Genomic DNA, 18541 nt, shown 5'->3' on the forward strand with positions numbered 1-18541 from the left:
AATCAATATACATTAATTTTCAGCAACTGGGGTTACTCAGCAGCAACGTTTTTGCAGTAAAATAAAACAAAAGCTTCCAGAAGTTTTTCTCTAAGCTTGGTCAGAGGCTGGACTTTCTCAGATACTTTCCTGCTATCTGGGAGTTTGGAGCTCATCTAACCATCTAACTGCTGAAAACTGGATGTCAGAAGAAGAAAAGTAATTCTTGTGTCAGATGGGAAAGATGGTAGTGGGGCATCAGGAGGTTGGGAGCTGCCAAGCTAGATGAGGTGACAGCACTCCGTACCAGATGGTTCTGCTCATAGTTCTATAACACACATCTTGTTTGACAGTGGACAAGTCTTACAACTTGGATCTCCTTAAGAAGGACCCATATTAATAAAAAATACAAAGGACTCCACCATAGTCCAAGCCAAATGAAGGAGATTTCCCATTTGGGTGTCTTGCCAATTCATTTCACCCCTTCATGTATATGTCCAAGATATTTGTTACCTGCTTCAGTTCAAATAAACCAAACTCTCAGTTTCATAAGAGTGTACAGGACAGCTGTTTAAGCTATCTGCCCTGTAACGTAGGGGCAAAGAGTTCTCTCTTATTCTTAGAACTACAAGATTTTTAAAGTTTTCATCAGAATTTTCATCTTTAGTAGAGATCCAGTTGTTCCCATTTAAACCTGTTACTCACAAGGCTTACAGGGCTTCCTTGCAAACCTGCTTTGATGCTGCCGCCTATAGCTAACCGTAGAATATATTTCTGAACAGAAGAATGCCTGTCAACTTCAGCCCCTTTCTTAAAACCATAACTATATCACCCAAAATGGCCAGGGTGTTTTTTAACTGTTTGGCAGTATGGCACCATAAAATAAGAAAGGATCCAGTCAGAACACTGAGAAAAAATAGATTTTTTTTAATATGGGAAGCATTTACTGCTTAACATTCATGTGCTCAGTATGCTAGAGCACTCTGTTCCACTTATCAGGCAGTAATGGCTTGACATGAAAACTCTTAAGTGCTCTAAGTTAAATTACCATATACTCTCCAAGATGACTTATTTCTGTTCTTTGTGTCAATGTGGGCCTTATAGATAGCTTTCAAAGATTGTTTCATAATACAGTTTGCGGAAATAGTCTTTGAAAATTTAATATATCCACACTTACAAAGAATGTATGTTCTGTTTGATAGCTAAGTGTGGCAGTTTCATTTTATTTTGTTGGGTTGGGATACAAGTTCAGCTTTTCTACTAATCAAGTGCTATCAAGCATGATTTTAGTAGTATTAGTTGGAAACAATGCAGTTTGGGGCAGTTTCTACTGGTTTTTGTATTTCCTTCTCACACAGTAGTTATCTTCATCTATTGTATCTCTTGGGTTCTTTAGATTATAAACTGTTCAGAAGAGGCATTGTCTTTTATTTCTTTTAAATGTTTAGGACCTAAACATTGACAATAGAACCCCAACCTTGATTGAGTCCTTGAGGCACATCAATACTAGAGTCATAATGATAATATTTTATAGAACCAAGTGATAGTCCTTAAAATGTCTTGCCAGTTTTCCTTTAAATACATAGATAACATTGTTTAATCGTATTCTCAAAACTTTCTAAAATGCTTTAGGTCTTTTACATGTTCAACATTTCATTATGAAACAGTTTGAAAAATTCCTCTTACTTTTTAGTGTATGAGTTTTCAATATAGTAACCTGGTACTTTAAACTTGAACTTGTTTGGTTTTTTTATATAACTTTTTGAAACCATCTAACCAGTTTGTTTTGAAATTGCAGTTTATCTCTGTTAGAAGAATTTGACTGCAGCTGTAACGAATTGGAATCCCTGCCTTCTACCATTGGCTACCTTCACAGTTTGCGAACGTTAGCTGTGGATGAGAATTTTCTGACTGAATTGCCCAGAGAAGTGAGAAACTGATTCTTTTTATAAATTATGAAGTGTCTTACATAAAATACCTAATCTTTCAGTCTTAGGTCACACAAACTTCCACGGAAGATATGACAGATATAGGAAGCTTCATGTGACTGCAGAATGGGGTGTTAATGTTATAGATGGACGAACGGATCCTACTTGCTTTACTCACTAGTTTATTTAATCCTAATGATACTATATCTGCAAGTAAGGCAAACTTGATTTAACCCTGTGTACGTTTCTTATGCCTTACCAAGAAGTGCTTGATTTTCAACTAAGTATTAGATTCTTTATTTTCTGCTTGTGTCATCATAATAAAAACAAAACTCATAACTGTTAAAAAATATCACCTCACCAGCACAAATTAGTTGTAGAAGTAGTTTTTAGGCCAAATTCTGTGATACACAACCCCATTATAGTCAGTGGGGACCCGGTCTGTCTTGTCACCTCTCGTTATCATAGCTCCTTTCTTAACAGAAAATACACAGGATACCTCTCCATTAAATTGTGTTTGTCATTTTACATCGTAAATTGAGGGCTTATGCTTTTGACTTTGACAGTCAAGGAGAATGTAAAACAGGGAGACTAGAATTGGAAATGAGTATTTAATTAATGTATGCATATTATAATAATAGAAAGTATATCAGTCAAGCTGTATGAAAAAATGTGATGTGTATACATTCACCTTAATGTAGCAGCAAAGTACTGACAGCAAACAGGTTTAATTATAACACAAAAAGTTGTTTATGGAGTTGTTAAAGGGTAATGCACCTGATCCTGCTCTCATTGAAGTCAGTTGGGCCCAAACTTTTTTATTAGAGATATGCACCGTAAGTGGTAATTATCTTAATTTATTTTAAAGATGTAGTTAGGCCACGTAACCTTCTAAGAAGAATAACTGATGAGGACCTTTTGCAATTTGAGTATTCTAACTTCTTGTTTTTCATGTTTATAGATTGGAAGCTGTAAAAATGTAACTGTTATGTCTCTGCGCTCTAACAAGCTCGAATTCCTTCCTGATGAGATTGGTCAGATGCAGAAACTCAGAGTGTTAAATTTAAGTGATAACAGGTACATTTTGTGTAATTAAATTATTCTGCCCTAGAAGCTGTTTGCTGAATGAAGATTTTAAGCTATTCATGGCTTATAGATATGGAAGTATTTTTCTTTCATCTACAGGGGCAAGTTTTGGTTCCACTGAAGTCTGTAGAAAAATTTTAGTGTACTCAATATTTAGTCCTCGTCTTAGATGGTAAAATCCTTATCCACTGGTATTATGTGAAACTGCCCACTCATGTGCATGATAAAATTACTTTAAGAACCTTATATAAGCTTTATGATACTATGTTATTCCTTTCATTAAGATGATCACATCCTGATATATGGGAGACCAAGGGTGAAATCCTGATTCCATTGAACAAAAGTCCCGATGACTTCAGCAGAATCATGTTTTCACTGAAAAGTCCAATCCTTTCCCCGTTATTCATACAACTGTTCCTTTTGAAATAACTGAGCTGCTTTCATAAAAACAAGATTTAAGGTCAGAATGATTTGCCCCTTCTCTGTCCCACGCACACATTAGGAAAAAGTTTTATCTATAAAATTCACATGCCCCAAAAGATATTAACTTTAGAGCTTTATTAAATAGTGTGGTAAATGGTACATGAAAGAATATTGTCACTGACAATCCTTTCCTGAAAATACTCGTATTTTTGTAAGGCTTCACGCTTCCAAAGCATAAGGGGTCGTTAACTGAAGTTAATTTTCCAATTAAAGAAATAATGAAATAACAGAAAAATATCCTTTAGTACATTTAACAAGTATCTACTTGCTTCCATTGGAGCATTTCTGTATTTTAGTTAGATGTCATGGAGTCTGATTCTGGCTTGATATCAGCCTATATCACAGGTCATTTCCCTGAAGTCAAGTGAGTTACACCAGTGTTAAACTGGTGTAAAAGCAGAATCAAGCTGATGGAAAGATGGCAGAAGCACTTCAGATGAAACAGAAGCTTAGCCAAACCTTACTTTTTTTTTCAGGATCTAAAAAACTTTTGTAGTATTTGTGTGTTCTTTTAAAAAAATAATTTTCACACTTTGATTACTGTGGATATCAGCAGTGACTAAAAGTAGAATTACCACAACTCCATGAAGAATGTTTTACCTCCAGCCTGGGGTAAAGTTGAAATTATTGAAAAATCCTGGTTCTGCATATTTCTAGTCTGAAGTGTTAGGATAAATTTCAAATAAACATCTTCATGTTTGGATGCTTTTAACTGAAATTCAGTTGTCAAGGTTTTCCCCATCAGTAACCATAAATTACACAAAATATTAATCATGTAAAAGTTGCTTTTGGCATCATTCCATTATCTTGAGAACAAATGGCACATGCTTAGTTTTAGATTTTTCTTGCAGAAGACCTAAAAACCAACATCCTTTTTCTACAACTTAGCCTAAACAGACCTGATGAGGAATTAATTTGTGTAGTATTTCTGATACTAATTCTTATTAACAGCACAATTGTTTTCATTATATATTGTACATTATTATATGCATATACATCTAAAGCTATGATAATTTCTTTGGTGCCAGCATGGAGCCCTGCAGTTCTTAGCTGCTACTTCATCTAGCCCATAGAAATCAAAGATGGGAAAAGCCCATTAGAAAATTAAAGCATTCTTAGTCAAGATCATTTCTTATTGCATATTTTCTTTTTCTGTCAAGTATTTTCCAGTTATACAAGTGTTTTCCATTTATGGACAGGAGCAAGACAGCAACAGTGATTTATATCCGTAACCAGGAGTGTGCTAGTACTATTTTGTTAATGATAAAGAAAAATGTCAATGATTATCTTCTTCAGCTTTTCCTCTATGCATATGTTATTGTTGTCAGTCTGTTTAGAGTTATAACTGACGTCTGTGGACAGAAGTGTCACAAACATCAGTCATCTCTTTTCTGTGAGCTTGACTGCTGACACCATTCTTTTGTCAACACCACACAACTAAATGCCCAGTAATTTTCATGTTGTGTTTTAGATGTGTCACTCATTACACAGGTGTTTATTTTGAATGTCACCAAAATTAAGTAGAGATGTTTATAAATTCAGAAAGTGTTCCCAATATGTATTAGGAGCTCAGTGCGCACACACTGCTTTAGCTGATATTCAGTATAGATTTTTCCAGGTCTTTAAGGTTAGCCTTCTTGGGAAAGAGGTACAAGCAGACTTTTGAAAACCTTCTATAGAGTTTGTGTTGTTTTTTTATTGAGAATATAACAATATGCTTTAGTACTGAGCATGCAATATTCAGTGAGTGGTTCTGCTGAACATAAGAAAAATGACTCATCAGGAAAGAAAAATATATGTCCGTGATTTTAAAATAAACTGCCAACATGAACATTTCCATCAGCACCTAAAAAGACTTTCCCCACCCTTATCATCATTTAATATCATTTATATTTTAGAATGCCTAATGATATTTTCTGTAATTTTGAGGACAAAAGCAGTGTCAGAATTTATTCTAAATTTTTAGTTTGTTAAATGCATGGAATTAATTACTTCAGGGATTATTAATGGGATACCCTGGTTTAAACCAGGGTATCCGACAGAACTGGTCAAGTCACTAGTATCAAAGGTGGTTGGATTGACTGATCAACGTCACACTGAACAGTCAATAACGGAGACAAGTGGAAGCATTAATGACAATCCTAGCAGAAAGGCAATAAGTCTGTAGGTCATACTTCCAGGTCATGGAAGAGGCATAGAAGGTAGTCTGTGAGTAAATGAGACTTCAATAAAGTGACTAAAGCCAAAAGAGGTATTGCTGGTTTTGGGGAATCAGATGCCTATTACTGAGCTTTGAAAGCATTCTGGATTTTAAAATAACTTTACAGTTAGCACATTTGGGGATTTTGAAAATCACTCCAGGCTAGATTTATAGACATGCCTAGAATCACCAAAATGGACTGACTTATATAGCAGAAAAGATCATAAGTAAGTATGGCTGGAAGGGATTTCATAAGGTCATCTAGTCCAGCCCCCTGCTCAAGGCAAAATCATTCCTGACTAAACCATCCCAGCCCACAATTTTTCTAGGTAGTCTGTTCCAATGCTTGACCATCCTCATAGGCAGAATGTTCCTCCTAATCTTCAGCCTAAATTTCCCCTGCTGAAAATGGGTAGTACTTAACTGTAGCTAACATAACTTCACCAGTGCTCATTTAAACATAGGCAAATTAGATATTACTTAGCTGTTACAGTGCAGTACTCCACAAATTACAAGCAGAGTGTATTCTAGGATTAAAGAAAAGGAACTGATCCAAAGTCTTTATCCCAATTTGGCATAAGCCCCTAATTTATAACGTATGTTAACAAATGGTATTGTCTGTTACTGACAGTTTGAGACTTAGGGGTATAATTAGAAATCCTTTTTGTTGATTTTGTTTTTGTTTTTTCTCCCAAGAAACTACAGGGGAAATTTTGGTTTTCCTTTATTTTCTGGGATTCAAGAAAACATTTTATGGGTGGAAATTAAACATTATACAAGGGAACATATTGTTCCCTTCTTGACATGGCTATTTGCAATTTACTGTAAATAGCGATTTTACTAAATAATCAGTCAGGGATTAAGGCAATAGCATGCTATCAAAATATTGCTTCATGATTAACATTGTATGCCAGATAAATAGTTTTACTATGCCTACTTATGTCTATTTTGATTTTGTATATATAGATATAAATCATCCTCTGTGGGTGAAGGTGACTGCATCCAGTGGGGCAGGGAGGGAGAAGAGAGAAAAGAAATGGGAAAGAAACAGGGAGGGAGAAAAGAGAAAAGGAGAAAAAAAGGAAAAAGAAGAGAAGAGAGAGAAGCAAGAGAAAGGTGGGGGGTGGAGGCTAGGTTGCATGGGTACATAGGTGATTTATAAGCCCGATCTTTGCCTTGAACAATCTGCTGCAGCACGGGCAGGAAAGCAATGAGGACTGGGTATGAGAGGTTTTCATTTTCCTGGCCACACATTTCTTCATTGCTTCTGCTGTGTTGTTGCTGTTGAAGGCCAGTGCTCCATTCTGGACATGACCTCCATGGATGGTGAGTGATTTGCTCCCATGACTCAGGATGATGCTGAAACTCTTTAGGGACACCTTTAGGGTGTCCTTGTACCACTTCTTTGGTGCACCATGAGAACGTACTCCATTTGACAGTTCGCCATAAAAGATTTTCTTCAGCAGGTGAGTGTTGGGCATTCTTGAAAGGTGGAGGCACATCTTAGCTGTGCCAGTTTCAGTAGAGTGTGAATACTGGGGAGAGCTGATCTTCTGAGCAGCTCAGTGTCTGGAATCTTGTCCTGCCACTTGATCTTTAGTATCTTTCACAGGCAGCACAGGTGGAAGTGGTTTAGTTTCTTGACATGATGCTGGTAGATGATCCAGCTTTTGCAGCCATAGAGGAGGTTGGGAGAATTATGGCTTTGTATACCTTCAGTTTTGTCGACATTCCAATGCCTCTGTGGTCCCAGACTGATTTACGGAGTCTGCCAAAGGCCACGCTAGCTTTTGCTAGTCTCGTGTTGACTTTGTCACCAATGTGGACAGCACGGGAGAGCATGCTGCCTAGATAGACAAACTTGTTGATCATTGACAGTTGTTGGCCTTTAACTGAGACGTGTGGTTCCTGGGGTGTTGTGCTAGGCACAGGTTGAAACATCACTTCGGTCTTCTTCATGTTAATAGTGAGTCTGAAGTTGCCACAAACTGACAAGAATAGGTCCATGGACTGTTGCATGTCAGCCTGTGAGACTTGCACATAACGCAGTCGTCAGAGAAGAGGAAGTCACAAAGTGTGGCTGTCTGGACTTTGGAGCTCACTTGGAGCCTGCACAGGTTGAAGATGTCTCTGTCAAAATGGTACCTGATCCCCATACCAAGGTCATCATCTTGGAAGGCATCCGACAGCATGGCAGAGAATATCATGCTGAAGAGGGTAGGTGTGAGCACACAGCCCTGCTTGATGCCATTTGTGACCAGAAAGGGGTCAGAGCCATTTGCACGGACGCATACCATCTTGTCATGGAACTGTTGAACCATATTGATGAATTTTCCAGGGCATCTGTACTTCTTCATGATTTCCCAGAGGCCTTCATGGTTCACCCTGTCAAAGGCTTTGGTTAGGTTGATGAACATGAGGAGAAGGTTGACGTTCTGTTTCTGGCACTTTTCTTGAAGCTGCCAGGCTGCAAACACCATGTCAGTGGTTCCATGTCCTTTTCTGGAGCCGCATTGGCTCTCAGCAGTAGGTCATTTAGATGGTTGGTCAGCCAGTTGAGGAGGACTTTCATGAGTATCTTGCTGGCAGTTGAGAGGAGGGAGATGCCTCTGTGGTTGTCAAAGAGTTGGCAATTTCCCTTCCTCTTGTACAGGTGGACGATGAAGGCATCCTTGAATTCTTGAGGGACTACCTCCTGCACCCACATACTGCAGAAGATCTCAGTTAGTTTCTCCATGAGGTCATGACCACCTTTTTTGTAGACCTCTGCTGGAATCACATTGGCTCCAGGAGCTTTGCCACTAGACATTTGTTGTATGGCCTTTTGGACTTCTGTAATTGTAGACAGAGCTTCAAGTGAGGTGTTGCTGCACCTGAGGCATATGGCATCCATGTTGACGGAAGAAGTCTGATTGAGGACAGTGCTGAAGATCAGCCCATCTCTGAAGGATCGGAGCCTTGTCAGTTAGAAGCATGGTCCCATCCACAGACGGCAGATGGGAGGATCCAAGGATCTGTGGACCACAGGCAGTCTTTAGGGCATCAGAGAACCCGCTGTATCGCCTCATCATTGTCATTGAACCAGTCTTGGTGTTTGCGGACACTTGGTCCCAGGGTCTCAAGAGCTGCAGAGTGTAAGCTTCACAAAGCTTCCAGTTGGCTTCTGTGGAGCCGGAATAGAGTGGTGTAGCATGAAGCTGATCTTTCAGACGATTCACAAAAGACAGCCTGGTGCTGTCATTTATCAGCCCAGCAGTGTTGAGGCGCTTAGGTGCACTTCGTTCTTGTGGACTCCATCTGGTTTGAATCATGATCTTTTGTAGGAGATGAGCCAATGATCAGTTCAGCATTCAGCACCACACATTGCTTTGGTTACATGAACATCGCATCTGTCCCTCCTTCGGATGATGACATAGTCGATAAGATGCCAGTGCTTGGAGCGAGGGTGCATCCACGATGTCTTCTTCCAGTTGGGGAGACAGAACACAGTGTTAGTAACCAAGAACTTGAGTTCAGCACGTAGTTTGAGCAGGAGAAGACCATTGCTATTGCAGCTTCTGATCCTGTGCTTCCCAATGATGCCATCCCATGCTTGGCAGTCAAAGCCAATCCTGGCATTGAAGTCTCCAAGGAGGATGAGACAGTCAGACTTCGGTACAGCAGCAATCATGGAGTGGAGGTCATCATAGGTTCTTGACTTCGTTGGAGTTGGTCATGGTAGGGGCATACACACTGATGATAATGACATACTTCTTGCCAAGCAGGGGGAGCTTGAGCATCATCAGTCAGTCATTCACTCCCTTGGCACTGATACACTATTTTAAAATGTATCAGTTATCACTTGTGTTATCTTCTGTAAAAAGTTAGTTTTTTTTCTAAAATTGTAAAATTGTAATTGTGTGAGTTCAAATCCTGTTGCTCAAGCAAGTAGTAGAGGACCACAGTAGGCCTAAATGCTGTAAAACAGGTATGATTCAAAGAGTGAAAGATGTGATGACCCCACACAGGAAATCATGTCCATGTCGCTTTCTATGTCTTGCTGTCTGTGGCAGCATCTGTAGGATTTATGACTACACATTTCTATGAGCCATCTTCTCTCCCCTTGCTGTCAGAATGTAGCATCTGTAATATGGTCATGCAGCAATCTGTAATATTGTCCTGCAGAAATTTTCCTGTTCTGAAAATTTCCATCTCCCTTACCCCTGACTGGCACATAATTCATCCAGCACAAAACTTAGTCATAGTGCATGCTAGGCAGAGGATTGGGCCCCTATGAAGGATAAACTATTTTGCTTTTTGGTGGTTTGCTTTTGGTGTGTACGTTATTTTAATTGAATCATTTACGTGAGCTGTCCATATAACAATTCGACTTCCACCTTGGCTAACTTAATGTTTTACTAAGTAGGTCCACATAAAAGCAAAACAGGTACACTTGTTATTTTCCAAACTGTCCAGTGAGAAATTTAGGTTTTTGGGAGGAAAAAGAAAGTTTTGTTGAATATCCTATTCATAAATTTTATACATTTGCCAGTGTTATGCTTTCTGTATATACTTATCAGAAGCATTAGTAAATGAAAGTAAGGTTGATTTAAGACTTTGCTGAGAGGCCCAGTACAACTTTTTTGTCTTCTGTTCTGCTGAGTGAAAGAGGCCAGTAGGGGAGATGAATCAGTGTTGAAAATCAGTATCACTTCAGTGAAAGTCAGTGGGTTATGCTGACGTACACACCCTAGGTTCTGGCTTCTGATGCATATCAATGATCAATCAGTGATCAGCCCACACCCTTCTGTACTTTTTTTGTGTCTTAAATCCTAATTGCAATGCCTAAATTTACAAAATACATGCACAAAAGAAATAAGTGATTTGAACAGACAGCACAGCCCAGCCCAGGTGTGAAAAGCATGCTGTGATGCTGGGGGATTCTAGTTTAAGATATTCCAGGAAGTGGTTTGGGACAGACATTGCATAAAGCAGTTTGACCCAAATCAGTTAAGTATGATACTACATTCAACCAGTTTTATTGTAAACCAGTTTTGGCCATTTTGAAACTGGTTTATATTCACTGAACTTACAGTTTTATAGTTAGTAGGGTTGGAAGGGACCTGAGCAGATCATCAAGTCCGACCCCCTGCCATGGCAGGAAAGAATGCTGGGGTCAAACGACCCTGGCAAAGTGATTATCCAGCCTCCTTTTGAAGACCCCCAGGGTAGGAGCAAGCACCACTTCCCTTGGAAGTTGGTTCCAGATCCTAGCCGCCCTGACTGTGAAGTAGTGCTTCCTGATGTCCAGCCTGAACCTACTCTCAGTCAACTTATGGCCGTTATTCCTAGTTACTCCTCATAGTGCTTGGGGGAACAGGGTCTCTCCTGTTCCCTGCTGGTCCCCATTGGTAAGTTTATAGATGGCCACCAGATCCCCCCTCAGCCTTCTCTTGTTGAGGCTGAACAGATTCAGGTCCCACAGCCTCCCCTCACAGGGCCTGCCCTGCTGCCCCCTGATCATGCAAGTGGCCCTCCTTTGGACCCTGTTTATGCTGTCCACATCCCTCCTGAAGTGCAGCACCAAGAACTGGACACAGTACTCCAACTGTGGCCTGACCAGTGTTGCATAGAAGGAGAGGATCATCTCCTTGGACCTGCTCGTGATGCATCTGTGGATGCATGCCAAGGTCTGGTTGGTCCTACTGACTGTGTCCTCACATTGGCGGCCCATGTTCGAATCAATAATGACTCCAAGGTCCTTTTCAGCCTCTTTGCTGACAAGAAGGGAGTTCCCCAGCCCGTAGGTATGTTGCTGGTTCTCCCTTCCCAGGTGCATCACCTTGCACTTGTCAGTATTGAAACCCATCCTATTCTCATCTGCCCACCCTTGTAACCTGTCCCGATCGAGTTGTAGCCTGTCCCTCCCTTGTAACGTGCCCACTTCTCCCCATATCTTAGTGTCATCTGCAAACTTGAACAAGGTGCTTTTCACCCCCTTGTCAAAGTCGTTGATGAAGATGTTGAACAGTGCGGGTCTGAGGACTGAGCCCTGAGGAACCCCACTGTCCACATCCCTCCGGGTCAAAAACGACCCGTCCACCACCACTATCTCAGTGTGGCCCTTCAGCCAATTTGCAACCCTTGTGACTGTGTAGGCATCACTGTCACAGTCACCTAATTTTTTGATGAGAATGGGGTGAGAGACAGCGTCGAAGGCCTTCCTAATGTCCAGGAAGGCATGACACCTGCATCCAGGGCTTTTGTAACCTGGTCGTAGAAGGCAACCAGGTTGGTGTGACAGGACCCGTATCTAATGAACCCATATTGATTGCCTCTAATTATAATCTCCCCTGCTGGTCCCTTGCAGATGTGCTCCTGGATAATTTTCTCAAAGAGTTCCCCAGGACCAAGGTAAGACTGGTGGGCCTATAGTTTCCTGGGTCCTCCTTCCTCCCTTTTTTGAAAATAGGGACCACTTTGGCCTTTTTCCAGTCCTCTGGCACCTCGCCAGAGCACCATGAATGTTTATAAAGCTGTGCAAGGGGTCCCGCAATGTCCTCTGCCAATTCCCTCAGCACCCTTGGTTGAAGATCATCTGGACCTGCTGATTTGAAGATGTCCAGTCCCACCAGAAGTTCCCTGACCAGGTCCTCTCTGACCCTGGGCCTGTCTGTGCCTTTTCTGAGTTCGTCCAGGATTCTGGTGGGGGGGATGTCCCGGTCCCTGCTCAGAAATATGGAGGTAAAGAATTTGTTAAAGAGGTCAGCTTTATCATCTGGTGCAACCACCAGATTGCCAGGCGTGTCCTGCAAGAGCCCCACATTACCCAGTACCTTCTTTTTATTCTCTGTGTATTTAAAAAAGGACTTCTTATTGTCTTTGATCCAGGTCATTAGTCCCAGCTCTGTGTCCACCTTAGCCTTCCTTAGAGGCCCCCTACAGTCTCAAGCAATGGAGATATAATTCTCTTTGGTGATGGCCCCTCCCATCCATTGAGTGTATGCCTCCTTTTTAGCTTTCGGACATTCCTGAATGCCTTTGGTGAGCCATGGGGGCTTTTGAGCACTCTTGCCCCCTTTAGCTCATATTGGGATTGTTGCCCTTTGGGCTCGGAGAATCATCTCCTTAAGGAACAACCACTCATCTTGGACTCCCAACTCCCCTCGCCTTCGGGACCTCAGTGCCTCCCTGACTAATCTCCTTAATTCATTGAAATCAGCCCTCCTGAAGTCCAGGGCTGCTGGCTTGCTGCAGGCCTTTGACGCCCTGTGCTGGATGGTGAATTCCAGTAGGCAATGATCGCTATCGCCCAGGTGGTTGAGAACCCTCAGCCCCCTCACCAGGTCGTCACCTGTGGCCAGGACCAGGTCCAGCAAGGCATTCCCCCTGGTGGGACTGTGCACTTCCTGGGTTAGGTGGAGGTCCTGTATCTTGGCTAGGAACCTACGTGAGCAGTCAGACCTAGCTGACTGCTCCTTCCAGCAGATGTCTGGGTAGTTTAGGTCACCCATGATGACTGCTTCCCTTGACTTAACTACCTCTGCCAGCTGACCTGAGAATTCTCAGTCCAGCTGTTCCCCCTGGTTGGGTGGTCTGTAGTGGACACCCACCATTAAGTCCCTTTCCCCCCCAACTCCCTTGTATTCTAACCCAGAGCACTTCAATCTGCCCCTCCTCCAACCCCATGCTGTTTGTTGAGGATGTGTGTTGCTTTTTGACAGAGAGCCACACCCCCAGCTTTCCTCCCCATTCTGTCCTGCCTGTATATTCTCTAGCCCTTGATGTTTACTGCCCAGTCATGGGTTGAATCCTACCACGCTTCAGTGAGCCCCACTATGTCTGGGTTTGTGTTGGCTAGCAGGAGGGCAAGTTCCTCCTGCTTGTTCCCCATACTACGTGCATTAGTGTAGAGGCATTTAAGGCCTCCTGTTGGTGTATGCACTGCTCCCCTGAACCCAGGACTATCTGGACACCTGCCACTTACCTGGGTACTTCTTGTGCTGGTCACCTGTCGTGGCTGGGAAGCGTCATCATTTCCCCCTGTGGCCCCATCCCCCGGCAAAACTTGTTCTGTTAGGCTAGAGACAGACATTACACACAAACTGGTTTAAACCCGTAACAGAACAGATAATCAGTGCACATAAACCAGTTTGAAAATGACTGAAAATGGTTTGAGATAAACCTAGTTCAATGTAATATTAGACTTAACTGATTTGGGTCAAACCAGTTTATGCAATGTCTTTCCCAGACCCCTTTCTGGTTAAGTTAAATCAGACTCCCCAGCATCTTGGCATGCTCTCTGGGCTGATTGGGGCTCTCTGCTCCACAGCAGGGCTGGCTCCTCCCCTCTACTCCCTGGATGCAGCTGTGGCAGAGACTTGCACACAGCAGCATCTGCCTGGCTTTCCTCCTGCTCTGCCCTGCCCCTCACCACTCCCTACTAAGCAAGGATCCCCCATCCCCTCTGCTTTACACAGACACCTCAGCATTAGGTAGCCGATCACATGCTGGCTACGGTCTGTGCTGTGGCTGACAGCAGTGTTGGCTTAGGGCCTTTTGGACCTAATAACAGCTCAGCTGGTAATGTCCCTCCATTCCTTCTTTGTTTAAGAAGAGCTTGAACTAATGAGAGAGGGTGTTTGTTTTCTGTTGGGGTGATAAATGTTGATAACAGAGCTGATAAATGCTCTGTTATCAAGGAGAGGGGAATCCCTCCCTAATCCTGCTGGGGCCTGGCCACGCCCTCCTCAGATCAGCCTTGTGAAGGGAAGGGAGGGTTGCTCTAGCGCCCCCCAGCTTCTAGCCTGAGCTGCTGCAGGAATGTACCTGCATGTCTGAGGTGTCTGTGCAGTTACAAAGCGATTTAACCTAGCCAGGCTAGACTAACCTGCAAAAATAGAATGAATTCATGCTCAGGCTTTTTGTATGTCTGTCCCTAGCCTTATAGATTTAAACCGGTTTCTGATTAGTTAAACTGGTGTATGTGTAACTTCTATCCCTAGCTTATAGCAGTCACTGGAGTCAGAGATGCATGCGTGGCTCATTGTCATTTTTCCTTCAGAGAGTGACAGAAATCAGCATAATGTATCTGAAACTGACTTAAATATTTAGATCTCTTAGACAAAAATATAACCCCTCAAAGTCAATTTAAACTTCCAGGTAGAAAGGTCCTGATTCTGTTTGCTTCCTTCCTTGCTTCAGTGGCCATGTACAGATGTTAAATTTCTCTGGCAGAGCCACTAATCTCCTAGGTGAAACCACTAATATACAGGTTAGATATTCAGGATTTTTTTTTCCCAGAGCAAAAATGGCTGCTTTGGAAGGAAAGAAACCCAGGAACAATCAGGGTTCAATCCGACCCAGGAGAGTTTCTCCTGGAAAAGCAAACGTTTGTACATGTTCTCTTCTGAGAGAAGCCACAGTATGGTCCTCCAGCATCTTAGGATGCATTGCTCCCCCTTTCCCCTCCCAGCAGACACTGTATCACTTGCTGAACTCTACTGCTCCAGCTGAGCAAGAAGCAGAACACAACCTTACCAATCTCCACATTGTGCTACAGGGAGACAGAAGATGACCCTGAGCAGTCTGGATCAACCAATCAGAGCTGCCCTGTGCACTGCTGCTATCTGTCTTCAGGCAAACTGAGGAAGCCTTTAGAGTAGGCATAGATGGTTGCCCTGGGGCCCTCTGGCTGTGCAGCATCAACACTGCAAGCTCTCTGCTCTTCAAGGGCTCACCATTCATGTTGTCTATTCAGGCATCTCCAGATAAGTTTTTTTTCTACCAGAAAAACAATCCTGGAAGAATTCTCCAGAACATTTGACCATGTGTACATAGCCAATGGCAACTTGACTTAATTGGGAGCAGGATCATGCCCCTCCCTTTTTTCCAACTGCTCCATATACGTACATTCTGTACAAATTACTATACAATTTGTATTTTGCTTGGACCTAATTTAAGTAAAATTAACTATTTGTGTAACTGGCATTAAACTATAATAGAAGGCAAACAAATCTCTGAACGTAATTTTTTTTAAGACTAGAAGGAACAGAAGCTGTTATCAGCACTTTAAAATACACCGATTGTTTACTCATATCAGATGATTAAAAAAACTAAATAAAAATTCTGTATGATTCAAATTATACTTTCACTTAGACAGGTGCATCCTCATTGATGTCAATGGATTTGTAACATTTACACTATTATTAGACTCCCTTAGGCCTACCTGCTCTGTGAATGAGTATAAAAAACCCCTACATCTATGTAATGTACAGACTGAGGCACTAAAAGGGTTTATAAATAGGGCACATTCTTAATCTCTTGGTAGTTGCTTTTCATAACATACTCCTGTCTTTTGGTTTCTCAATACATGGGAGTACAGTCGCTCTTATTGATTAAGGATCAATCATGTTACGCGTTGGTCATTAAGACTGAATTGAAGATAGTCAAGAGGGAGTTTGAAGTTGGCTAGAATGTACACTAGGGGCTCAGGAGAAGAATTAAATTATATATCAACTAAAACTTTTTCTGGGCTTTCTTAGAATCAGCCTCAAATTGAAAAAAAGGTCCTTCATTGACTCAGGAGTTTCAACTTCATTGTAGTAGGTGTAGTCAGTGAAAATCTTGCTTAGTGGCGTCAGTGGGTGGAATCTGCATCCTTGGCAGTTTTTAAGACCTGGCTCCACAAAGTAATGACTGGAATGATCTAGTTTGGCTGGAATGATCTAGTTGGGGATGGTCCTGTTTTGAGCAGGGGGGTTGGACTAGATGACCTCCTGAGGTCCCTTACAATCATCATTTTCTATGGGTATGTGTAGATGAAACAAGGGCCCTAAATTGAAGCAGTGGGTTTTAAAAAATACCACTGTGGAGCTCCATGGAGTTGGGTGCTTTGCTCCATAGCTGTAGGGGCAGCAAACTAAAACTCCTCAAAGGGGTTCCTAAAAACTCAAAGGAGTTTTAGTTTGCTGCACCTCAAATCATTTAAGGTGCATTACACCACCAAATTTGCTACAGCAGCTGGAATTAATGCACGGTATACCATTGAGGCATGCAAACACCAACACCATTAAAGCAGTGCAAAAGCATGTAGCTCACTTTAAAGTGTCATGCACACACACATCTTGTTTTGTCTGAACACGGCCTATGATTCTAACTGTATTTGGACGCTAATGGTAAGATAACACCTGTGTTCATTCTGGCTTTGGAGACCGCTCCATCATAGTTGTCACTTTTCCCCACACTGGTCTCATGCCAGGCACCATTTTCTTCAAAATTGCCTGTGTTTCACTTGGCACAGATACAGCTGGTAATGTTGACACCAGAGCTGACATTATCGCTTACTCCAGAAGCATAGCGTGCATATGACAGTGGGAAGAATTTTCTCTCAGAAAAAATGTAGAAGTTTCTTCTGACATTCAGACTTGGGTGTCATCAATCCATTAAAGAAAACAATTCTAAGAGCTAATGGCTGATACACTTCAGTTACAAACTAGTGATTTAGCAGCACTTCATATTTGATCCTTTTTGATCCTTTCTGTCATCATGGAAGCAGAGACAAAAAACGGGGTTGTTTTTCCTGTTGTCCTGGGTTTGCTCCATCCAAAAATATACATTTGGTTCTCCCTGGTGTCCACTTCACCAGTACCAGAAAGCTGGCTGTAAATATTGTGTGCCATTGGAGGTCACCAGTTTTTATTATCACATCTGTTGGTTGATTCAACGCTAGTTTCTGTGTCTCAAGCATTTTCTACCAAATCACTTTTTCTTCCTAGTAAATAACTCATTCTTTATATAGATACCCAGCTCTGAGTAATGGAATCTGAAAGTTTCTCTGTAAGAGAATCTTATGTTCACTTTAGTTAGCTCTTACGTTTGTCAGGTTAATTTATGAAGAATTCCACAAGCTGTACTATTCAAGAGACAAGTAGTAATTAAGTTAGAAATCTGTGATCCATTCTACAGATAATACACTAGTGGAAACTAAACTAAAGCTAGTTCACACAGCCTTCTGTTTTATGTGGGTACTAATTATAGGGTTTAATATATATATAACATGTTCTCATCCATACAGCCATTAAATTGGTTATGAACTCACAAGGGCAATATATATATTCACTAGCCAATTGCCCATCAAGAACGACAGGGGGGAGGGGGTTGGGATGGAGTGCTGCCACCTAACACCCATGCTGCCGCTTTTTGCCTTGTGCCGGGGGTGGGGTGGCCTCGGCTCCCTCACCCTCTGTCCGGTCCTTGGCACAGCTTCGGAATCATGATGGTGCAGCCCCACACTTGCAGCACTCTGATTGGCTGTTTCTGTGAGCCAGTCAGAGCGCGATTAAAGCGTTAGACAGACGGACCGATTTAGTCTTTTATAAGATTAGAATATTCAGCAATGGACATTTAACTTTTATAGATGAGGAAATCTAGGTTTTTAGTATAGCTATTTAAAATGCATTATCTCATGTAAATACAGCACTTTCCATCTGAAATGCTATATAGTCTTTACATATCATTTGCATCCTTGAATATGGTGATAATGTTCATACAGAAAGCATTCAAAACATAGTCATTTTGTAATAGATGAATTTTAAAAAGGGTTGTTTAGAAATGCATAGTACAAAGTGACTTATCTCCCAGACGATTAAATATATGTTTTTATTTGTTAGGAGTACATGATATATTTAGAAACATTTCTACTCATCAGTAACCTTCAAAGAAAAGAAAATACGATTATGCCCTTTAAACTATGTAAGAACGTCTTTGTTTGTCTTTGCTGGTACATCTGTAATTAAAACAACATTTTGAAGACACCTTCCTTTGTTAAGAGCTCAGTTAAAAAGGGAAATTGCTGTGTGACATACCTGACGTTTTTAAAGTCAAA

At 41.5% G+C, this 18541-nt stretch overlaps 1 protein-coding gene across 1 annotated transcript in view; it reads left to right on the forward strand.

Annotated features, from left to right (window-relative positions):
- Positions 1 to 18541, forward strand: part of LRRC7 (leucine rich repeat containing 7) — a 231908-nt gene that overhangs the window by 131533 nt on the left and 81834 nt on the right. Inside the window, exons 10-11 of the mRNA XM_090049025.1 lie at positions 1778 to 1907; positions 2869 to 2984. Coding sequence (XP_089905151.1) covers positions 1778 to 1907; positions 2869 to 2984 — 246 coding nt within the window. The remainder of the gene's footprint in view (positions 1 to 1777; positions 1908 to 2868; positions 2985 to 18541) is intronic.

The sequence above is a fragment of the Crocodylus siamensis genome, chromosome 5 (genome assembly GCF_052110815.1).
Source record: "Crocodylus siamensis isolate JL-2025a chromosome 5, ASM5211081v1, whole genome shotgun sequence".
Classification (NCBI taxonomy): Eukaryota; Metazoa; Chordata; order Crocodylia; family Crocodylidae; genus Crocodylus; species Crocodylus siamensis.